We start from the raw sequence: 25,325 nt of genomic DNA, 5'->3' as shown, positions 1-25,325 counted from the left end.
TCTCTGCCCCGGCTCACTTAAATCCCTGGTTATCCCCACACCTTCAAAACCCTCACTCCCATACTCAGATCTGAACTCACTGTGCCGAGGTGTCAAGTCCAAATAAAGTGTGGTAACACATTAACATGCGTAATGGGAAGTAGGGGTGTACCGAACTTCGGCTTCGAGTAAGTATTCGGCTGAATTCCGGCTGAAAAAAAGCTATTTGGCTCCAGCCGAATAGTTTCCTGCTATTCGGCTCTTGCCGAATACTTTGTCATTCTCATTTGAATACAATGCAACAAAAACTCAGAAAGGCAAATAAAGACTTCAGTTTGCAAAACTGAACAGAATTAGACCAGACACTTAGTTACAAGACCAGACAAATTGCTATCACACAGCTGTAAAATATCTTATATTGTAATCTGCTCTTTAGGGCATGTTTTGTTACAGATTCTTAGACATAAAAAGTGCTCATCTTTTATACTTAGCCAGCAACAATACAGGAACATCTTTTCTTTTGGTAAATGTTTATATTCAATGTGCACTTTCTTCAGTTGGAAAAGACAAACTGAAAGAAATGTACATATTTTACTTTAGGAGACATTCAGTTCCTGTCATGTCACTCCCCATTGCGTACGTCATAGTCCCCCCTTTTCTTTTTTTAAGGACTTCAATCCTGAGTTTAACATTATCAGGAGTGATAAGGTGCATATGTTAGTGTATTGGCGAGGATAAGTGAAAAGTGAGCAGCGTTTGTTCCTATGGGCCATGGCCATGGAGAAACATTAAGAATTCAAACTAGGTAGAGGAGACTAGCAGGGCCTGGTTATGTCAGGCAAAGTAATATGCCGCCACCTAACCTCTCAGAGGAAATTATGTTGGGTAATCTCTCCAGTTCCAAAGTGGACCAGTGTGTGACAGCGGGTAAAGATAGGTTTGAGAGTTCTGTATGAGACAGTCAGAGAGCTATGCTCTGTTGGTGGAATTTGTAGGATGTAGAGTTGGGAGAGCCAGATAATTCCTGGGAAGGTCCAAGTAGGGCCAAGCCTTAGAGTCTGGCTTGGCTCCAAGTGGCAAATATGGGCTGAACCGGCAAAATGAGCATGTAAGTCTTGGAACCAAAGAAACCATTGCTGATACTCTGCCGGCATATAGTGCAAGCCCCCATTACTGGCATCCTGCCTCCCCAACACCCCCACAAACTTCCTACTTGGGGTCTGCCACCCCCTAACATAAATACCACCAGAATTACATAAACACACTTCCCCAGGTATAATCCAGAATTGTTATATTCTTTGCATTTCTTTTTAATGCAATGAATAGTTAGACCTTATGTGTAGAAATGAATTATAATAAATGAACGGGTGCTCACCAATTCACCGAACACCAATGGCCTCTCTGGGAGAGTCCTCTTCTTTGTTTGGCCAATGAGGGGGTGGGGTGAATAGTTGTGAGATGGAGTTCACACATTTCAGATTACCTCTTGACTTGTGTCCTGCATGAGCCGACATGAACCAATTTATACACTTCTATGTGAGCTGCAAAGAAGTTTCGAAACTCGACGCCAGCAACTTTGCAACTGGATAGAGAATGCAATGCGTTTGATTCACAAAGGCAGTTGCTAAGTGCAATATCCTTTTTGTTCAATGCAACCTAGTCCTTTTGCATTTGTGAAGCCTCCTTCTTTGACTGGCACTGGTTTTGAATATGCAAAAATCTTCTGTGCATTTGGTCCCTTCCTTTTGTTTAAATCTGCTTTTTTTCTGGCTTTTATACTTTAAATAAAGATGCTGCATTAAGTACAATGAAGAGAAATAAAGGTAGAGAATGCATTTAATATGGTCATTTATTTGTTGTTTTAATAAGTGTGTTTTTTCAAGATTGGAACATGATTTAGTAAATAAAGCAACTATTCGGTTTCATAGTCGGCTTCGGCCGAACAGTTGACAAACTATTCGGTATTCGGCCGAATACTAAATATGCTATTCGGTACAGCCCTAATGGGAAGTGACATCCCTTAAAGTGAATATATCTTAACGTGAAATATGCAAAGTTCATGCAATTAGCATTTCCTAATCAAAGTAAGTGCAGAGGACTAACAAGCATTGCCTTTCAGAAAATTAATCAACATCCAAAAAATAAAAATAACAGGGAGAAGACTTTCCAATAACGTACCTTTGGAACCCAGTCATCTTTATTGACATAATCCCTTCACAGCAATCTCCTGATAAGACCTTTTTAGATGTATTTAAATTATATATTCACTTGGTCCATTTGGCATATGTCTGGCCTGGGAATGGAGCGACCACTGTTTAGCTCTGTGCACCGGACTTAACATGCACCGATCTATTGATTCAGTTAACGGGAGTAAGCTACATTTGTATTTAACTGCCAGCCTCAAACACCCAAAGGGATGGCATCTGCTCTCTGAAAAAGTGGGTAGACGCCATCTACCAGCCCATGTACCTCTGCCACCTCCCTTCCTTGGACCGTACCACTCCACCAGTACTCCTGTCCTAAATCTCAGTTTGTTTTGGCAATCAGTCATGCACTTCAGCAATACTAACTTCAGGAATTCCAACCAATCATAGAACCCTGACTGGAGTGGTAACATTTCAGCCAATCAGAGGAAGGGAATGTTGAGCGTGCTCTGACTTGCTCCCCTCCAGCTCTCTCTCTCTGGTCTGCAAAATAAAACTAGGGCCAAATTGGTATTTTGTCCCGATTCAGTCCTCTGTGGGCCAACGTAGAGGGTCTGCCCACTTCCGCAGTCCAGCCATTCGCCAAGGTTCACACACTGCATACAACTACAAATAGGTAACAGGGGGTTATAGTGGGCAGGATGCTGAAAAGCTCTTGCGTCAATAGGAGGGTACCACAATGTAAAATAAGTTTTTAGCTGTGTGGGTCATGGTGGGAATTTCTCCTGCCTCTAGGGTGGGGTGTGGGTTTAGAGCCGATAAGAGGAAAGAGCTCTGTGGTATGAGAGTAATGCCAGCTGAGGAATGCAAGAGAAATGTGGGCAGAGAATGAACGAAGCTGGGAAGAGATTTTTGTAAAAAAATCAGCTAATTCCACATAATTAGCTGATTATGTGGAATTAGCCGCAAACACCCCAGGCCCAGCCAACGGACCCACCGGGCTGAGGCCGCCAACAGCACATCACTGCACTCTTGCACTTTTCCATCCTCCTCCCACTAACTCACTCTCCCTCCCTCTTTCAGAGCCGCCAGAGCGCCAGGGGACCACTCCGGTGGTGATAGTGCGCGGTACAAATGTCCTTTAACATTAACATTAACATAATAGCGGAAGGGGAAAGAGAAAATGCTGGAGCACGTGACTGAAACGGGCAGAGTGTCCTTACGCTATGGAAAGAAAAGGGATGAAAAGGCGAGCAAGGGAAAGAGATGGGGGAGGGCGTGCCCTTGAGGGGTGAGCGGAGAAAGAATGAAACATTTAGTAGGACAAAAAAGTAAGTGCGGGCTGTATAAAAATATAAGAAGGTAAAAAGATTTTAAACAATGGTTTGCCTGAGTCTTCTGGTACTCTCTGCCAACAAAAGATAAATACAACACTACATTTACAAACCTTGCCCCAAACGCTTCAGGCTATTTTACAAGCTTCTGGGATAACACAGTTGCACCTGAAAAAGAGTTCGTTCTCACCCTGGAAACTTGAACAATTCAATGTTTTGGCCTAATAAAGGGATCCAACTTGCAATATTGCTTCAGGACTATTTCAAAATAAAACACAAGCTGCCCTTTTTATCTGGTTAGAACGCACCCCCCACCCCCAGGTCTGATTTTCCTCACAAAGAGAGCCAAGGAAATAACACATGATAATAAACACATTTCAGCAAGGCTGAGGACCGCATTTCATCATTTCATCCCATCGTGGCTTTCAAAAAGTAAAACTCCTGTCTGTCTCTCTCAATTAATAATGTGTCTTTGAAATTCGCAACACTGAAGTGTGATGTCTAGAAAAGCTTTTAACTAATGCTGGCCACTGGCAATTGCTCTGGGGAGCCTCCAAACCATTGCTATCCAGCCTGCTCTGCTAATTACACAAGGGGGGAACCATATGCGACAAGGGGTAGTCCACCCATCTGCACAGGACAGCAAGCAACCCCAGCCATGTTTCGCCTCCTGGGGAGTCAGCAGGGAGGTCTTCCTAGGGTTTCTAGCCACAGCAAGCTCGGGGCCCTTGCCTGGGCATACTTCTGCCATTTATGGGCTTGCTTGCCTTTCTATGCAGAGGAGACATGGCCTAGCTTTTAGGAATGCGCTTTGAAACACATTGGGCCTCATTACGCGGCAGGCGGTAAGGGATTACCGGCACCGGTAAGGGCACCGGTGCCAGTAATCCCTTACCACCCTATTCCGAGGTCTCTTAGTGGGTCCCTTCCATAACGCCTGGTTTTACCAGGCGTTATGGAAGGGACCCGTTAAGGGACTTCAGAGCTAATAACGGTACCACAAATTGCGGTACCGTTATTATCTCCATTCCCATTGAGGCCTATGGGGGCTCGAATGGGAATGGGGAATGGTTCCTGGAATGGGGACTTACCGGGTCCTCCAAGGTTGGAATAACCCGGTAAGTCCCTATTTCGGGAACCCGGACCCGGAACGCGGTAAGGGGGTAGCCATGGCGCTAATACCGCCATGGCTACCGCCTAACGCGTAATGAGGCCCATTGTGTATAGGCGCTATATAAATAAACTATCATATCATATCATATCAATGAGCTCACCCCAGTGGTGGCAGGTCCTGGATAAATGTATATAGCATGGTCTTTTTTCCCAGTAATGGCACAGATGAGCGACACAAAATCTATAAAAGGTTGCCCAGTGCAATGCCAGTGGTTATGGTTATTTTAAAACCACCCAGCCATCACTTCTTGGTATGAGTGTGCTCCAAGCTATCTGCCAGTGAGGTGTGCCCTTTTCATTTACTGCGGGCTATGCCTCAAAGGCCACATGCTGCCTACTAAAAAACAAAAAAAAGGTAATTGCCCAGTTTTGCTAGAGCACTTGGTGTCTCTGGGGTTTTGCACTTCCACCACCCCTCTTCCCCTCACCCCCGCTTCTGTGTGCCTCTATTTTCCCAGTAAACATCCCTCGTGGAAGCCCATGGCGGCAAAATAGCAGAAAGGTAGCTTCTGTCCCGCAGTACACGCTCACAGGTCACATGCCAACAGTCATGCACTACCCTGTACAGAAGATGGGCGATACATAGGCCGTACAGGACTTGTAAAATGGCCGTTTCAAGCCTCCGATCTCTGTGGGGAATCCTCCCAGTTTCCTTGTGGCAAAGTCCATCTGTGGACTCAAGGGGCGAGCAGAAGAATGGGCTTGTCCATTTGGCAGAGATGTTTCCAATACTTGAGTTAATGGGTGGCCCTGGCCGCCTTCATGTGGCCGATGCCTTCCCACCGTAAGTGGCTGCGGCTGTTGCTCCTGTGCACGGAGGTGTGGAGCACGTGCCGGACCTGCACTTCTGGCTGGAGTACATGCCGGGGTCGAACCTGTGCTGAAGACCCTATTAAAGAGGCTGCACCCTGGGTGCTTTGGCGAATGGTCGCTTCCTTCCCATCCTCCTCTTCCTCTTCTAAGATGGAGGTGAGCCTGGGAATGCCCCTGCCAGCAGCAGGGTGGTAACAGTTCTTCCCCTTCAGGACTTTTCGAAGAGGCTGCCGGGGTATAACGGCGTCACCCAAAAGTTGCTGTTGGGTGTGGCGGGCATCGCTCTGCCTCTTTAGCCTCTTGAAGTCACTGAAAGCCGCAAGTGTGGTGTCACCGAGGTGTCGCGCCATGGCCCGGGCCTTCTCCGATTTGGAAACCATGACAGCGTGGCACCTCAACACCACGGCTTTGTTCTTTGTCTGGTGCCTGTAAATCCAGGCAAACACTTTGGGGTGTCTGGCATCAGTGGCACAGTAGGTGATACGGTGGAGCTGGTAGGCGTGGCCAGGTCGGGCGGAACCCTTGTCACTGGGTGTCATTCGTATGCCGTGGGGCCCCAGAGTCAGTCTCATCCTGGTGCTGCTGCAGCCAAAGTCGCTTTTTGCCCAAATTTTGCCCACAGGCTCCTGAGTGCAACCCTCGCCTTTGGCCTGTAGAGTGACGGCATTGCCCAGGTACCAGACGCTGTAGGTGGGATCCTCCTTGTTGAGCTCCACCTTCTGCCTTTTGGTCTTGAAGAAGTTTCCTAGACGTTCCAGGGGGCATTCAGGCAAAAGGCCCGGGCAAGATTGCACGAAGGAGAGCAGGGACATGTAGGTGACCTCGGGGCTCTTGTCTTTTAGCTTGGGTTTCTCCTCCACCAACACAAACTTGCTTCTCTTCCATGGTAGCATTGCCGAAGAATGTGCTTTTTTTTAAGGAGCCAACTGCAGGTACCGCCACAGAGATGGTGTGCGCTTCAACGCTTGAGATCTCCCACAGCCTCTGGATGCTCCTGGAGGTACGCTCGCGCCACTCTACTGGCTCTCCTAGCTCCTGAGTGTCCTGTGGCTCAGGCAGGCAGGTAAACTCAGGCAATGGAACTGGTTACAATGCTGCAGATTGTGCTCCAGGAGGCATGAGTGCAGCTCATGTTCAAAAGGGGCCAGAGGGCTCAGGTCCAGGGCAGATGGAGGCAGGCTGGGCTCCTGGACAGGAGGTGCGATGGGCTCCTTTGTAGAAGGGTGTAGGCTTGGCTCCTGGTTAGAAGCATGTACAGGAGGCTGCTGGCTAGAAGGTGTCAGGGTGGTGTCCTTGGTAGAGGAAGCAGAATAATGCGGTGCTTCTGGGTGGGAGGCACTTCAGGCTACTGGGGAGAAGAAGACATGGTTGGCTTCTGGCTAGAAGGATGCATGATATAATCCTGGGAAGACTGATGTAGGCTAAGCTCTTGGGTGTAAAGGGCACAGGGCGAGCTTCCGGGTAGAAGGCAGAGCCAGATTCTGGGTAAGTAGCAGGGTGAGTTCCTGGGTAGAAGGAGGTAGGCTGGGCTCCCAGTTAGAAGGATGTACAGGAGGCTGCTGGCTAGAAGGTGTCAGGAAGGTGTCCTTGGTAGGAGGAAGCAGAATAATGCTGTGCTTCTGGATGTGATGCAGTTCAGGCTACTGGGGAGAAGAAGACATGGTTGACTTCTGGGTAGAAGGATGCAAGATATAATCCTGGGAAGACTGATGCAGGCTGGGCTCTTGGGTGTAAAGGGGACAGGGTGGGCTTCTGGGTAGGAGGCAGAGCCAGATCCTGGGTAAGAAGCAGGGTGAGTTCCTGGATAGAAGGAGGTAGGATGGGCGCATTGGTAGAAGGAGGCAGAACAAGTGCCTGGGCAAAGTAATGTAGGATCGCTTCCTGTGTAGAAGGAGGCAGGGTGGGCTCCTAGTTAGTAGGATGCAAGCTGGATAGCAGGGGATCGGCTGCCGGTTAGAATGGTGTAGGCTTGACTTCTGCATAAAGGATGCAGATCGTGTACCTGTATTCCTTGGTTTTGCTGGCGGTTCGGAGGATGCAGCCTGGGCTCCTGAAGGAAGAAGGTCAGATCCCGTTCGGAGGATGCAGGCTGGGGTCCTGGGGACAGAGGTTCGGCTCCGGGTTAAGTCCTCGCTAGGAAAGGTGCAGGCTGGGCGCCCGGGGGCAGAGGGTCAGCTCCCAGTTAGTTAGGAGGTTGCGGGCTGGGTACCTGGGGGCAGAGATTCGGCCCCGGGTACAGCTCCAGGGTATTGCAGGGTGCTGGCTGGGTACCTGCAGACAGAGGTTCGGCCCTGTGTACAGCGCCCGGTTCGCTGGGAGGGTGCTGTCTTGTCTCCCGGCGGCAGTCCCTCCGCTCCCAGTAGGAAGTGTGCTGGCAAAGGCTCTGGCTTGGAACCGTGCACATCGGTCTCCCGAGGGCAGTGCTGCGGCTCCACAGGCTGCTGCGGCTTCTGCCGGAGCAGCGCCTCCCATACCAATGAACGAGAGCGGAGACGAGCAGGCTCGGCGAAGACCCCCGCCTCCTGGAAGTTCCCACCTCACCCGTGCGTGCGACCGTCACCTTTCAGTGACCCGCGAGACGCTCACAAGCACACACTGCCATGAGGGCTGGAGTGATATTAAAGAGAAGCCTGGCGTGATCTACAGCCCTCCTGGGAGCGGCGGCGTGTGCGCGCCCCCTCTCCGCGCGGCGTTACCCCCATTACATCGCTCAGAGCCTGGCCGCGATGCCAGGGGGGGCAGCAGGTGTTTTCTGCAGGCGTGGCAACAGCCATACGCGCAGCGAACACATCCCACCAACACACCACCCTCTTAGTACGTGTTTTCACCAGCTCACTAAAAGCTGTGACATTGCTAGGCACTTGAACGGCTCTGTCACAGCAACAGTTGCTACAATGTAAAGTAACGATATCTACAATTGTAACGGCGGGGCGGGGCGCGCGCCCTCCCTTAGTGCTACTTCCCGTCCAACCGCGGCTATGACGATAATAGAAAACCTATCAAGCTTCACAGTTACGTGATTGGCTCAGAAGTGGATGCCTCGCGAAACGTTTGATTTAAAAATTAACTTAACAATTCAAAATCTTCTTTCCGAGGCATAAGAGGGAGGGTTGTGTGAGAAGCATGGGCCTACACACCTCTACAATGTATGTCACTGTAGGTCTTCCCAAAGGAACCTTTATCTTTCTAGCCACTGCTGGTGCATCTACCAGAAGGGGAATCTTCTGCAGCGTTTTTCGTTGTCGATTGCGTCACGGCGTTCTTATTTATTTATTTAGTTGCAGAGTTTTGTACTGCGCGGTACGCTGCGTTCACCAGGTTGGAGCGCTGGTAGAGTTAGAGTGACCTGGAAAAGGGGGAACCATACAGCACAGCGTGATCTGTAGCGTGATCCCCATTTGTCATGTTTATTAGGTTGCCTGTAGCATCTATTAAACAGCCAGTTAGAAGTCTGCTTAATTGCAGGCGAAGCTCTGGTTACTTACTTGTCAAATGAGAAAGTATATCATGCCTCCTATTACAATGAATATATGTATATTGGTCTACGCCATGCTGCTAACAAGTCGCTTGCGAAGAAATCTGTGTTGCAAGGTCCTGACCTTAAGATCAATGTAAGCTACCATTTCAGGTCAATCCGCCATTTTAGGTTCGCTTTGTAAAGTCACCCTATGAGTTAAAATGGTGGACGATGTCATTCCGAAATACAACATGGCCGTCTTGACCTCTGCATGTAGCTAATATGTAACTTGCCTGCAGGCCACTTGTTGAGGTCGTGAACTGAGACCTTGTCCTTCGTTGACCTGTGTGTAAAGGATTACTCGTGCAATGAAACTAATCCGCGAGCATATGTTAAGAACAATGTATTCAAATACTGTATGTAGAACACTTGTTTAACTACATTGTATTAATGTTTGAGAAGATCTACATGGGAAATCCCAGGACGCACAGTTGCCTTGTAGGCTTGTTGATATATGTATTAAAAACAAACCAGTTACATGTGGATATGCGAACTAGGCATGAACCCTAGATCAGTAATGTATTAGAGGAATATTAACCCGAAGGAGGGTTGGATATCATGTTCGCAAATAGTATAAAAGAGCCATGAATTCTAATGTACAGAGTCTCTCACTGAACACACTGAACCACGCTGGAGTTCACTGTGTTGCACTGAGGGCCGATAGCTATCTGATTTTGCTCTGTTCTTTGTAACTGAATTCAGTATAAAATAAAGTACTTTGTATGTTCCTTTGTAACCCGTGTTCAGTGTATTTCCTTTAGGGGTACTCAGCCTCGATATTTTGATTCTGTTTTCACAGTTGGCGCCCGAACAGGGACCCTCAAGATTGATGCCGGATTGTCGAAGTTTGACGGAGGCTATCGGACCGGGATCGGACGGTGTGACAAAAAGGGGCCCCACTGCTCGAGACGCGACACCTCAGCAGCGCTGCACAACCCGATCCCTGGACGATTAGCTTGTGGTCCGAGACGGCATCTTGACGAGGGTCCACTAATCAAGGCGGGCAGATTTGCCGAAATCACCATGCACGAGGTAAGATTAGTTAAGTAAGATTCTTTGAAATCCGATCGGAACTGCTTAGGCTTGATCAGGTGAGTCGTGACCCGACTCTTAATATAACCCTGATAATTTGATTTTGGCGTATTGTATCTGCAGACACAATTATTGACCAGGTAACACCAATAATTTGATATGCCTGGGAAATTATCTACCTGCTTCAGGGCGTTGTTCCGCAGCGATAGACAATCTTTGGAATTTAGCCATCCGGCCCCACTGGAGGGGTCGCCGTCATGTACTATGTACTGTAAGTATGGCATTGGAAGTATAGTATTTAATGACATTTGGCACAGACAAACCAGACATGCCTCCGAACTTCAGTGGCCAATCAATGGTAGTTTTGAAATCCCTCGTATTGAGTATTTAGAGTCAATTCTATTAAAGAAAAAGGCTAGACCTGCAGCATTTGATGTTTTGCAGAATTGGAAAAAAAAGCGTTGCAGCAACATAAAAGTTGAGAAAAACATGCGTGCCGTCATAAGACGAACGCCGAAAAAGCATTATTGTATGACCAAGATAAACATTCTAAGTCAACTAGGAATAAGGATAGGGCTTTCTTGCTTGGAATACAGAAAATGTATCCTTCTAAAGACCTTTGTGCTTCCGACAACTTCATAGACAAATTGTTAAATGAACGAAGGCCTGGTGCCTCTGCGCCACCTCCGTATGTTCCTCTTCCTGCTGCTTTGCCTCTTCCTCCTGCTATTCCTGCTCTACCTGCTGTTGTTTCCGTTGTTCTTGCTCCTCCTAATGTTCCTCTTCCTCCAGCTCCTCCACCTCTTCTTATCGCACCAGTAAAAGTACCTCCATTGAATTTGCCTGCTCCCTCTCTTCCAAGTGGTCCTGAGCCGCTTGTAGTTGATCGAGGTGAAGGGTCGAAGGTTGTCACTCGCAATACTGTACCACCAGAGAAGAAACGTGATTTGATTGCATGGGTTAAGCATTGTATGGAGAGGGATGATCAAGCTAATGTTTTTGCCACACTTTGTAATATGGATAATTTTCTTGAGAAAAATGTTTTTATTGAAAGTTTAGGGATTCATTTATGTGTAATGTGGGGAAAATTAAATAATACAGATCTCCTGCAAGGGTTAAGGGATCTAAATACTTTAGCGTTTTCTAGAGACACTGTGGAGAAAGTAAATGAGCATGTCGAAAGGTTATTTGGGTATAGAAAGGAGTTGGAAAGGTTACAGAATGAGGATGACCGGGGGAAAGTATGTATGTACAGAAACGGTTCCTGCCTTGTCGAAAATCGATATCTGAGGAAGCACAAATTTGTACGAAGGATGCGCTTAGATGGATTTCAGATATGTCGATAACTCCAGTTGAGGTATATGACACATATAGTCAGTATACGCCGGAAATGCAGAGGAAAGTGATACAGGTAATGATAGAGTACCTGCAGGATGATTGTGTAAAATGAAAAATTAGTTGTCCCACAGAGTTATTGAGTATTTATAAGAGACCTTTTTCACTTGACACTCCTTCGACTGCTTTAGTGCTCGACTTAGCTCTGTTGCTTAGTAAGCGTTCGGAGTTGCCTACTTTTCAGTTGCCTATGAGTGAGGTCCCTCCGACATTTGTCCCAAAGGTTGAGATTGCGGCTGATGCTGCACGGGGTATAGTCGCTGTGGACATTCCTGCACATATGTATCACAGTTTGTTCACGTCCCGTTCTCAAGACAGGAAGTGAATACTATTAGACAATCTATTCCTGATATTAGGAAAAATCCGACAGGATTCTATAAAGAAATAGAGTCCGTCTTGCAGTCCTCAGAGTTCACCTATAGGAGATATTGATTTGTTATTCCCTGTACTCCTGCCCATAGATTTGTGGAAACAAGTTAGAACTATAGACGATGTGCCAGGGTTGGGAGATACATGGGCGAATATAACTAGACTCGATGGAGAAAGGCCAGCTGGTGAAAGACCGGCCTCAGGTGATACTAACTTTGCCTGATAGAATCATTGCAAAATTGAAAACCATAATCCCGGAGAAAAGAATTATTTGGGACAAACTTACGGCCTGTGTCCAAGGGAAGTCTGAGGGTGCTACCGAGTTCCTTAATCGGTTCAAACAGGTATTCTCGGATTTCAGCGGACAAGACCTAGGCATAGAATCTGGGAAAAGGTTATTTGTGGACAAATTTGTGGGTGGATTGCTGCCTGACATCCAGTCACAAATTATGTCTTCTGAGAGCGCTTGGCAGGCGAAGTCCCAATGAGAAGTACTGCATATGGCTCAGTACTACGAGAATCGTGTCAATAATGAAAAAATAGAGTTGAGAAACGAAAAGGTGATTTAAAGACTAAAGTGCTATTAAAGCAAATTGTTAGAGGCCCCAGAGGGGGTAGTTTGCAGATTAGAGGTCAGTATGTCCCACAGGGGAATGTGCCCTTGGGTCCTGTGAACACTAACCAGTGCGCCTATTGTCGTCAAGAGGGTCATTGGCATGCACAATGCCCCGTCCTTCGACAGAGGTCGAACAACACATTTGGGAATATGGGTAGACGATCCAGAGGTCGCCCGGGTGTAGGGGGCCCTGGTAGAGGTCAGTTTACACAGGATCCTCAGCAACCTTTTTCTCAGGATAATCAGACTCCGAGTGTGGATACTAGGAACATATTTGATCATCCTTCTGCTGCATATTTATCTCAAGAGCTTCCTTTTGATGACATTCTGTTTTGTTAGGATTGCCCAAAGCAGGGTTTGGAACCTACACCTATTCCCGTCAATCAGAAAGGTTCCTACATTGAAATGGTGGTGGGAAATAGGAAACATCAGTTTTTGATAGATACTGGAGCACAGAAGTGTTCCATTGATCATTCACGGGTTGCAAACATTCCACTGTCAGGGCAAACCAATGTCTCTGTAGGGATTTCTGGCACGCCAGTTGTTTGTCCGGTTTCTTCGCCGGTACCATTTCTTTGGGTCCCTTTACGGATCACTGTCCATTTCTGTTGACTTCGAATTGTGGAGAGAATTTGCTGGGGTTGAATCTGTTAAAAGAGTTAAATGCAGCAATTTATTGTTCTTCTGATGGAGTTCGCTTGACGATTTCACCCCAGCAATTTTCTGTCTCGCAATTCTTGACTAGACCTTTGCCGCCAGAATTCATTAATGTACCAGAGAGCTTATGGGCTGTTGACAACAATGATGTTGTGTTTTACAGATTGAGCCTGTTAAGATAGTTTTGAAACATGGAATTGAGCTGCGATGCATTCCCCAGTACAAGATTTCAGTTGAGGGCGAGCGAGCTTTGAAATGCATTGTTTCCAATTTTGTGCATCGCGGGGTGATTGAAGAAATTTCAGGAAGTTTGTGTAATAGTCCGATTTTACCCGTGTACAAGAAAGGCGATAATGCAATTCCATTCCGTTTCATAATTGATCTACGTGCCATTAATAAAGTCGTCGCTCCACAATTTCCAGTTGTGCCTGATGTGATGACAATATTGACCATGATTCCAGCTACAGCTACTTACTTTAGTGTTGTGGATCTAAAGAATGCTTTTTTTAGTACTCCTATAAACAAGGATAGTAGATACTTGTTCGCGTTCACCTTAGGGGGACGCTCGTTCACATTTACTCGTGCACCTCAAGGGTACACAGAGAGTGTTAGCATCTATAGTAGGGCTTTGAAAAAACAACTTGATACCCTTGAATTGCCCTCTACTTGTACATTGCTTCAATATGTTGATGACTTGCTTTTAGCTGCTGACTCTGAGAGCGCCTGTAAGGAGGGCACTGTGTTATTGCTTATCCATCTAGCTAAGCATGGTCACAAAGCTTCGCTTAAAAAGTTTCAATATTGTTGCCAGGAGCTGGCCTATTTAGGCTATCTCCTGTCAAAGGAGGGAAGAAGATTGACACCTGAACGTATAAAACACATTTCTGGCATGTCTGTCCCAAATACACAGAAGGAAGTTAGAGCATTGATAGGTATGGCTTCTTACTGTAGGTTGTGGACCCCAAATTTCTCACTAGTGATCAAACCGATGTTGGCTTTGACAAAGAAGGGCATTTCTTCGCCATTGCCGTGGAACGCGGAACACCAGCAATCGTTTGATTTACTCAAGACTGCATTATGCTCTGCACCAGTTTTGGGCACACCAAACTATGAAAAGGCCTTTGTGTTGTTTGTGGATGAATGTGATGGATGTCCTTTGGCTGTATTAACACAGGAACATGGAGGGAAGAATAGGCCGTGCAGTTACTTTTCTTCCGCCCTTGATCCTGTAGCATGCGCTTTGCCAAGATGTTTGCGAGCTGTCGCTGCTGCTGCGTCTGTAAAACAGAGTGAGGGAATGGTCCTAGGCCGTGATCTAACCTTGATGGTGCCTCACTCTATAGATGTTCTACTGAACCGAACCCAAACGCAACACCTCACTTCCGCACGGTTGACGGGATATGAATTGATCTTGTTTGCTCCTCACATTCAAATTAAGAGGTGTTGTGTTCTTAATCCGGCTGAACTCCTACCTTTCCCGCAAGGCACTACTTGCGGCGATGAAGAGTCACATGACTGTCTGTATACTACCGAACAAGAGACAAAGGGTAGAATTGATTTGAAAGACACTCCTTTGGATAATCCGCAAGGAGAGCTGTTTTGTGATGGCTCCTGCTTCAAATCTCTGGATGGTACATCCACAGCTGCTTATGCAATCACCACATTAAGCACAGTCGTGAAAACCAAGAGAATCACGCATAACTCTGCGCAGGCCGCAGAGATTATAGCATTGACCCGAGCTTGTGAACTTTCCGAAGGGCTTGCAGTAAACATATATACTGATAGTCAGTATGCCTTTGGGGTGGTTCACATCTTTGGGAGACTTACGCGTATATAATGACGATGGTCATCATGGCCCATGGTCCTACGCATGTATGTGCCCAGAAAGTGACAAAAATGTTAGAGAAAGTTTGGGCAAATGACAAAATTTCGAAAAATTGCCCAGCGCTACGTCCAGGATTTTGTGATTTGCCTACAACACAATGTGGGAAAGGGGACAGCAACTCCAAGGGGAAGTTTTGATTTTATTGAAATGGAGTGGTGCAACAATATGAAATACGTGCTGGTGGTCATCTGTGCTTTTAGCAAATGGGTTGAGGCTTTCCCCGTCAAAGATGCTACAGCCATGACTACTGCGAAAACCATGTTAAAGGAATATTTTCCATGGTTCGGGCTACCAAGGGTTATCTGGTCGGACAATGGTTCACATTTTGTCGCTGCTGTAATCCTGCAGATATGTGCGGCATTACAGATTGACAAACGGTTCCTTTCGGCCAGACATGCTCAGAGAGCCGGACTAGTAGAAAGACACAATGGTATCATCAAGAACAAGCTCGCTAAGACGTGTGCCGGCACTAAATTAAAATGGCTGGACGCCTTACCGATCGTGTTATTATCCATGCGTACAACCCCTCAAATAAGACTGGGCTCTCTCCATTTGAGGTGGTAATGGGGAGACCTGCAAATATCTGGAACCTTCATAAATGTAGTTCGTTAAGAAATGTTGAAAATGTATTACTTTCAGATTATTGCAGCCAGTTGACTAAAAACCTGTATTTGATTTATCACCAGGTACGAGAGGCTTTACCTGTGCGATACGAGGTCCCAGGCCACAGCATACGGCCTGGAAGCTGGGTGTTCATCAAGGCGTTTGAGCGCTCTTCTTGCCTTGCACCTCGCTGGCGGGCCCGTCCAAGTCCTGTTGGTAACCCAAACAGCGGTGCGGGTTTCTGGAAGAAAGAATTGGGTCTATGCGTCCCACGTCAAGAAACTTCCTTACCCTGTGCCACACGATACAGAAGAAACAGAACCCCTCGCTAACGCTGCAACCAACGATCCCAAAGCAGTAAATAGCAGCGAGAGTGTGTCGGAGAATCGTTCTGAGCACGTGAGGCTTGAGGAAGCAGTCATCTTGTCTCCACACTCTCCAAAAGTTTTGCATCCGGAAACTGTTGTTTCAAATTCGGCATCTTCACTTGTCTCTGATACGTTGCTTCCAACGGGAACTGACGACACATTGTTTCCAGATCAATCAGTACCGGGAAAAGCAAGGTACAATCTGCGTCCAAGAAAATAGACTTACGGCACGGTTTTGCTGTGCCTCTGATAGACTTACGGCACAGTTCGGCTGTGCATTCAAAAAAGGAAAGGATCATCGAGGGCTTGTTTTTGCCCAAATTTGAGAAAGGGGATTCTTTTGGCTAGGGTTGTGGAAGGACTAAGAAGTCACGCGGCCGGGGGTCATCAGCAACGAACATTGGGGTTTCCGTTTGAAGACTACGATGCCTGCCACCGCTACCGCTCGTATGGGACTTGTAAATGATGGGGTGACCAACCGAGACAACGGACAATGCACCTGAGCCCCGAAAACATATTGCTGTGTCTTTATAATGATATTTGGTTTTTTAATAGTCACTACAGTAACCTATCACAAAACTTCCACCCTACACCCCTCCATAACTCCCTCATCCAGGGCACCCCTGAACCCACACAGGACAAGCGCCATACCACCACTTCAAAAAATTCAGTCACTATGGAGGTCATTACAACCCCGGCGTTAAGGGTTAACGACGGCGTTAACCCTTAACGCCGGATTCCCACTTTAACGCCTGCTTTTGGCAGGCGTTAAAGTCCATGGCGCTAACCCGCCATGGTGCTAATTACGCCGCCGTAATTTATGGCGGCGTAATTAGCGCCTTCCCCACTCCCATTATGCCCTATGGGGCAAAAATGGGAATAGGGAAGGGAAAATGGGAAATGGGGATTTACGCCCCACTCACCTTGGAATGGGGCGGTAAATCCGCCATCCACCATGGTGTAAACATAGTTTACACCATGGTGGTAAAGTTGGTGCACTTAGCACCAAGGTTGTAATGACCTCCTATGTCAAAAAACCCAGTTTGCCCTAAAATTAAGGGAGCCTCAATCAATGCCAGATCGCTAGTAGCTCATGCTATAGAAATTGGAAACTTAATCCTTACTGAAGACCTCGACTTCCTGGCCATCACTGTGACTTGGTTAGTCCCAGCAGCGGGCCCTATGCTCATGCTGGCAGTCCCAGATAATTATTCCATCTTAAGACAAGACCGCTCCAATTCCAGAGGAGGTGGCGTCGCCATCATCCATAAGTGCAGTCTCGCCATGAGACCAGCTACATCTACTGATGCCCTCTCTTATGAAATATTAGCAGTTAAACTACCACTCACCAACCCCCAAACTGTTAACATCTACCTGATCTACCGCCCACCAGGCCCCATTGGCACCTTTGAGGAAGACCTTAACTCTGTTCTATCTAACAACCTTAAAAGCTCCACTCAAGCTCTCACACTAGGGGACTTCAACCTGGGCTACAATGACCCGGATGACCATCTCGCCAGCACCACAGCCAACACCCTCACTGAACTAGGCTTCATGCAAAGATGCACGACACCCACGCACGCAAAAGGCAGAACACTCGACTGGGTGGCTGACTACAATTGCCTAGTGAACATTATAAATATCTCACCTTTAGCCTGGACTGACCACCACCTGGTATCATTCATCCCTTCCACCGACAGACCTCCACCCACGCCCATCACTAAGGCCCCACCCACTCTCAATAGAAACAAGAAGAACATGACAGTAGAAAGACTTATCCCTAACCTACTTCCCACACTTAACACACTTCCTGACAACCTGGATCCCGAGACCTTGGTTGAAGAATATAAAGAGATCATGGCCACCTCGCTGGACCGCATCGCCCCTCCTTAAACTTGGATCTAGTAAACCGAAAACGCACCTCAACAAATGGTACACACCATTCCTCAAAAATCTAAGGCAGCAAAAAAGAAACTGCGAGGCCATTTGGAAAAAATCCCCTTCAGTCTCCAACAAAATCAAACTTTCTAAACTAGCTGCACTTTACAAAAAAGAAATCTACTTGGCCAAACAAGCTTTGTTTGACTCTCGTATGTCCCAAGCTAAATCCAACATGAAAGAACTTCTCTCCATCCTTAAAGAAACAGAAACCCCCATAACACCCCTTGACACGTGCATCAAAGATAAAAACTGGTGCTCAGAAATCCAAAGTGCCCTAGCAAACAAGATTGTGACTCTTCAAAGCAAAATCTCCAGCAAAAGAGCCACCTTGAATGACACCCTCAACTCAAAAATTCCGGATAAGCTCATGCCCACAGACCCCACCCGCTTCCAGTTCTCCAAAGTCAACACACTGGAAGTTGAAAAAATGATCCTGTCCCTGAAACCATCTAACTGCCAGGGAGACCTGTGCCCTGCATAGCTCATTAAAGATGCTGCCCGTGATCTCTCCCCTTTCATCACGAAATTGATAAATGCCTCCTTCGCTATTGGATCTATCCCTACTAACCTAAAACAATCTTGGGTACTCCCACTACTGAAAAAACCCACACTTGACCCAGCCATACCTACAAATTACCGTTCCATAATGACTGTTCCCTTTTTACTAAAAATTCTGGACAAGGTTGCCTATGTACAAATACAGAAGCACTTGGAAGAACACAACCTCCTAGGATCGAGACAATCTGGATTCCGTCCCCAACATGGGACCGAAACTGCTTTCATTGACCAGAAAGCACAGATCGATCTGCTCAGAGACAACGGACAAGCGTCCCTACTCTTCCTCCTCGACCTATCTGCAGCTTTTGATCTGGTCGATCACTCTGTCCTATGCTCACACCTCCACACCTCAGCTCACTTTTCCACTGAAGCCATCACCTGGATCACATCCTTCCTTAATGGTAGGACCATGAGGGTCTTTTCTCCCACAGCGGCAGCTGACCCTATACCCATCACCTGCGGTGTTCCTCAGGGCTCCTGTGTCTCCCCCACACTATACAACATATTTACCAAGCCCCTTTTCGATGATTTGGATCATCTTGGTGTCACCTACACTAATTATGCAGATGACACTCAGATCCTCCTTCCGCTTTCAGGAGATTATGAAAAGGATTTGGCCTTGCTAAATAGGGTGTACATCATCATCCAGGCATGGATGGCCACTCATGGACTATGCCTGAATGATGATAAAACAGAGTTTATCATCTTAGGTACTACATTCAGCATAAAGAAACTTGGCCCGGCCTATAATTCCTTCATGATTGACGGGAACAACATCAAAGTCGGACAGGAGGTCAAAACATTGGGATTCTACCTAGACTCTACTTTTTCCCTTAAAAGACAATTGAGCTCTAATGCATCCTCCACGGCTTATACGTGTAAATTAATCCGCGCAGCCAGACCTTTCCTGTCGAACTCCAGCTGCCTGACACTTGCCAGATCCCTCATATTGTCTTGACTCGACTATTGCAATGCCATGTACTTGGAGTCCACCAAGGCCACCACCAATAAATTGCAAACCCTCCAGAACAACGCTCTCAGAGCAGCTCTGGGCATTTCCAGAAGAGAGCACATTACAGAACTCAGCCAACAGAACAACTGGCTCTCCACTAGAGATAAAATTCTTTTAAAAACGGTATCACTCACCCACAAGTCCCTTAACAATGCTGCCCCAATCTACCTGATCAACAGATTCCACAGACAATCCTCCTCAAGACCCGTCAGAACTATATACAAAGACTGTTCATCTGTTCCCCACTACAAAAGGGCCACCATAGGGGGCAACAGTTTCTCGGTAAAAGCTGCCAAGCTCTGGAACTCACTGCCTCCAAACCTTAGAGCAGACCTACCCTATCTGAACTTCCGATCCAAGGTAGTCTCTTGGCTGAAATTGGAGTCCCATTAAGACAATGAAATGCCCAGCGGTACCCGTACACTTTGTAACCACGTGTGCCTTTTGCTTACTTGTACATAACGGTCCTATAATATGACTGCTGATTTGTATATAACACTATGTACCTTATTTCTGTATCATGTGTATTGTAACCAAGCTTAGAAATTTCTTGTAAATGCTGCGCCCTGATAACCCCGGGTACGCTCGCGCATTATAAATAATAAAACAAACAAACAAACAAACAAACAAACTGTCTTAGGATTGCGGTACCTTGAGGAAACACATCCTTTAGAATCCTTGTTGCCCACTGAAAATGTACCTACTGTTCCTACTCCCTTTGTACATTTGCATACTCTGTCCTCTAGGGACTCTCAGCATAGACAAAGGTACCACAATAATACTTTGCCACTTATCATGAATGCTACGCATGCCATTTTTAATAAGTCTAACTGTTGGGACTGCTCACATTTGCCGCAACACGAGGATAAGGAGCTAGGTTGGTATATTCATCCTTTACCTTTGACAACTGCTTGTTACGCTTCTCTTCGAGCATTGTTCTTTGGCCGTTGGAATGATAGCATCTCAGGGAAGTTTGATGGCACCAATTTGAATAGTTTTGAGAAACGTGTTTAGACTCCCCTGGGATGCTTGCTTTTCGCAAACAGGAGTAAACCTAACGTTGCTTCTATAAGGCCTTCTGATAGACTGTCTCGTACTTTCCAATCTTTGATTTCCTTTAAGATGGCTCCGATAGGCAATAAGGATGCCATGCCTCCTTCTTACACTGTTAACCATAGCCCCGATTCAGTTTCTTTTTGCATACAGAGGAATGCAACTCAGTCAATGGGAGATTTTCTAGGTTGTGCCAATGTTGCAAATTTGACTGGGGAAAACAGAGCTTTGTATGTAAGCGAACCTGTCTACTTTGTCTGCGGTAATGTAGCATTGCCATGGTTGCCCAGGGATTGGCAGGGGACCTGTTATTTAGGGATCCTGTTACCTGGGGTGTTTATAGCTAGTACAACAGAAGTTTCAAAGGCTCGTCCACGGCGGGACGAGGATGGTGATACTCCAGCACAAATCTTGGGAGATATAGCAAAATCAGTTGTGCCATTTTGGGGGCAGATAGCGAATTCCGAAGATATCAGAAGACTAGCGAGAGTACTGGAGAGAACCATCAACCAGACCACAGACACACTCTATAATATGACATTAGAACAGAAGGCGATAAAACTAGTAGCACTTCAGAACCGGATGTCAATAGATGTAATTCTGGCTGAACGTGGTGGAGTGTGTAAATTAGTGGGGTCTGCTTGCTGTGTTTTCGTACCAGATTCCTCCCCAACTATCTTCAAGGCAATACAGAATCTGCACGTCCTTAGTTCAGAAGTGCATGTTCCCGAAGGAAACTGGGATCTTAGCGCTTTATTCTGAGACTTCTTGCGATCTTGGGGTTGGAAGGTACTTTCGGTCTTGCTGATTATTTTGGGAATTCTGTTGTTTCTCTGCTGTTGTATTCAGCGTCTACCTAGTATATGTTCGATGCTAGGGGGATGTTGCGCACAAGCGATAGGTACGATAGGACATAAAGTGTATGCCCCAGATAAAACTTCCAAAGAATATGTGTTGAAAGAAATTCTAGCGAATGACCTAATGACAATAGATATTTCCGACGGTGATTCAGAGTGCATGGACGGTGATGCATGGAACTATTTGCAAGGAGATCAGAAGTAGTTTAGCACTTGGCATAGGCCAAAAGGAGGGTTTGTCAAATGAGAAAGTATATTGTGCCTCCTATTACAATGAATATATGTATATTGGCCTACGCCAATCTGCTAACAAGTCGCTTGCGAAGAAATCCGTGTTGCAAGGTCCTGACCTTAAGATCAATGTAAGCCGCCATTTCAGGTCAATCCGCCATTTTAGGTTCGCTTTGTAAAGTCACCCTGTGAGTTAAAATGGTGGACGATGTCATTCCGAAATACAACATGGCTGTCTTGACCTCTGCATGTAGCTAATATGTAACTTGCCTGCAGGCCACTTGTTGAGGTCGTGAACTGAGACCTTGTCCTTCGTTGAACTCTGTGTAAAGGATTACTCATGCAATGAAACTAATCCGCGAGCATATGTTAAGAACAATGTATTCAAATACTGAACGTAGAACACTTGTTTAACTACATTGTATTAATGTTTGAGAAGATGTACATGGGAAATTCCAGGACACACAGTTGCCATGTAGGCTTGTTGATATATGTATTAAAAGCAAACCAGTTACATGTGGATATGCGAACTAGGCATGAACCCTAGATCAGTAATGTACTAGAGGAATATTAACCCGAAGGAGGGTTGGACATCATGTTCGCAAATAGTATAAAAGAGCCATGAATTCTAATGTACAGAGTCTCTCACTGAACACACTGAACTACGCTGGAGTTTGCTGTGTTGCACTGAGGGCCAATAGCTATCTGATTTTGCTCTGTTCTTCGTAACTGAATTCAGTATAAAATAAAGTACTTTGTATGTTCCTTTGTAACCCGTGTTCAGTGTATTTCCATTAGGGGTACTGAGCCTCGATATTTTGATTCTGTTTTCACATACTGGTAGCCGTCCTTGCCCCCACTCCCTGCAGCCACCATCCCCCTATCTCCCCCAGTACTTAGATATGAAGTGTACCAAAGACAGAGCATCGCCCCTTGCCCCAACAGACCCAAAGAAAATGCTGAACAGTGTAATGTGGTGCCCCTTTAAATGAGGGCGTGTTTGGTCATGATGAGAAGCGTGTCATGACCGTGTCATGTAAGTTAATAAAAAGGCCCACTGCAGGCACGTGCAGCACTGCAGTAGGAGACCCAGTTACCGGCAACTCCTGTCTACTGCCGTCCTTTGGTTTGGGTGTTTGGGTGTTGGCCGTGAGTCCTGTCTCGGCCTGTGAGCCCACAGCACCGAGGAATAGGTGTGCTGGGGTCCCACAGTGCAGCAAGCTCAGCTGGTGATCCAGCTGACAGAGGGTGATCCCTCTGCTACAACGAACTGCACGCCCGCAGTAAGTCCAGGTGATCCTGGAACCTGTGTCCCGCTCCAGTGGCTCGGAAGTGGGATTTAACAAACAGTATATACTGCAAAACCTAGTGAAGCCTCTACACGATGCTCTGTGCTTGAAGTACCCCTACTTTGAAAATATGGATTGTTATTTCCTGGACTTGGAGCAAAGCGTGGTGAATCAAAGTAGTGTGGATGGCCTATGTGGCAGCCCTGTAAAGATCATGCAAGGAGATTAGAAACTGGCACCCCGTCTGAGGCGTCAACAACCTGGTTGGGTTAACCTGCATGCTCCTCGTAAGGGGAAAACCAGAAACTGTGTAAAATCAGGAAGCCACAATCCTTCTCACCTGCTGCTGCACCGAGCAGAATACTCCCAGCTACAGCCTGAGCCCCTCAAATAAGACAAATAAACTGTCCAGCAAGACCTTACTAGCATCCAGCCTCCCAAAGACTCATACCGTCTCCTTTGGGAGCAGCAGAAGAAAGCCAGATCAAATTACCAGGTACTTGTGGAACCAGAAGACTACTGTTATTCAGAAGGATGGGTTGCACAGGAGGGCAGTCGCCTAAGATAACTGAGTGAGAGATGGTGAAACTTCAGTGGAGGCTTGCCATGCACATCTGCCCTCTACTTCCAGGAAGCCCAGAACCAGCCCATTTGAATTCCAGAAGCAAGAGTGCAATTTGAACTCTCTCCAAAGAGTTGGTCAAGCCACATAAAACCGCACACCATGGGATGCAGGCAAACAAACACACCATGAGGTGAAGGTAAACAGGATGCCACCTGGTGAGGGTGGGATAGCCTGTACTTTTTGAAATATAATTTATAAATGACACAGGTCATTTAGTTTCCGAATGGGAGGTATCCTAATCAGAACAATCTTTCACAATTCTCCATACCAAAATTATAGCACACGCATGGCTTTCATGAGACAGTCTTCTGACACCTGCAGGACTATCCTTGCAGTGGAAGCATGGCGTCTTCAAAGGTCCCATGTGCATTACTGATAGTTGCTGGAGCACAAAGTTCCAGAACGCAGAGGTGGCATTTTAAGGTCAATCTTTATTATGTATGGTTTAAAAAATACATCTACAAATACAACACTTATATAAAAAACATCATCCAATATCAATCAAGAACACAGTGGTATAATACAATTCCTGTAAATCAACACACTTCACCTTAGTTTTCCCATTTTCTTTAAATATTTGTCCCCCTTTCATCATTTTAAATTACCAGTGTCCTTTGAATAAAACATTTAATATAATATACATATGACATAAAAAGGGCAAAACCCCATAGGCCCTACACAATCCACATTTCTTTAAAAATTTGATAACAGCAATTTTTTGCGCAACCGATTTCCCGCCCACCTCCGAGCATGTTAAGCCACAGATATTCTTCATAAATTCAGTCAAATATGTGTTCAAATGTCTTAAATATCTCGATTCTCTGTGACAGGAGGACTGGACAAAATAACACAAGATGTTTCAGGTTTTCCTTTACTTTATTTTTATTTCACATTTATAAAGCGCTCACACAGCCCGCAGGCCTCGAGGCGCTGTTACAGGAATTGTCTTTTTTGTTTTTCTTAGTTGCGTAATTGTGTGTGTTTTTTTTTTTTTTTTTTCTTAGTTACGTATTTATAACGCGCTTAAACACCCAAAGGTTTCTAAGCGCGGACCCGGGGATCGAACCTGTTGTTGCTACGTGTCGTCTTGCTTCCAAGACGCGCACGCTGCCGCTGAGCTATCCTCCCGGGACTTCAATATTTTTACAGAATGTACAAAATGCAAGTTCAATACGACAGCCCCCCTCGAATGCACATTATTTCATTTGTTAATATAACATTAAACCAAAACATCATAAAATCATTTCACTGCGCCCTTTGCTGGAATTTCCAGACATACGATTCCGGCATCCCCACTCTTTTCTGAATTAAAGCAGGGTGTATATAGAAGGAATATCTTTCTAGAGCTTTTCCAGTTGCTGCCCAATCCCAGTGACTCAGAGCCCGGGTTCTCGATCAAAATTTCCCTTGGAAAGTCTGTAGCAATTAGTTGTTCCATATATTATGCTGCAAACTCTGCAGCTTAAGACCCAGAAAACGATGTAATTTCCTGACCTATGCTGGCATACATATAGTGGGTGAGCGAGCATAACATTTTCTTGAAGAATGCAAATTGCTTCCACAACACCCTATTCGGTAGAGATGGTAGGCCCAACTCACAATGGATGACTGCCAACAGAACACAATTTGGGAGCCAAAACAGGACCTTCCACCAAATCATAGCGTCATAGATCTCTATTTCTGTCACTAGTCAGAAAGGGAGATCTTTCAACCCAAATAACAATTTGCAAACTACCTTGCCAGTATAACATTTCAAAACTGGCGATTGGGAAAATGTTTCATATTTCATATCTATTCTCTTCATCTGAGTGGCTAAGGAGAGGGCTTTCTTCTTTAGACAATCCCTAAAAAATGTTTGATTTGGGTAGGCAGTA

At 46.1% G+C, this 25,325-nt stretch overlaps 1 protein-coding gene across 1 annotated transcript; it reads right to left on the bottom strand.

Annotated features, from left to right (window-relative positions):
* Positions 1 to 377: 377 nt before the first annotated feature.
* Positions 378 to 8,198, bottom strand: FAM43B (family with sequence similarity 43 member B). The gene has a single exon (XM_069610375.1). The coding sequence runs from the start codon at positions 6,334 to 6,336 to the stop codon at positions 5,368 to 5,370; it is 969 nt and encodes a 322-aa protein (XP_069466476.1). The 5' UTR covers positions 6,337 to 8,198; the 3' UTR covers positions 378 to 5,367.
* Between the last annotated feature and the right edge of the window lie 17,127 nt (positions 8,199 to 25,325).

Source organism: Ambystoma mexicanum, chromosome 8 (genome assembly GCF_040938575.1).
Source record: "Ambystoma mexicanum isolate Mex_15411 chromosome 8, UKY_AmexF1_1, whole genome shotgun sequence".
In the NCBI taxonomy this organism is placed as follows: Eukaryota; Metazoa; Chordata; class Amphibia; order Caudata; family Ambystomatidae; genus Ambystoma; species Ambystoma mexicanum.
This window is presented reverse-complemented; position numbering and strand designations above follow the sequence as displayed.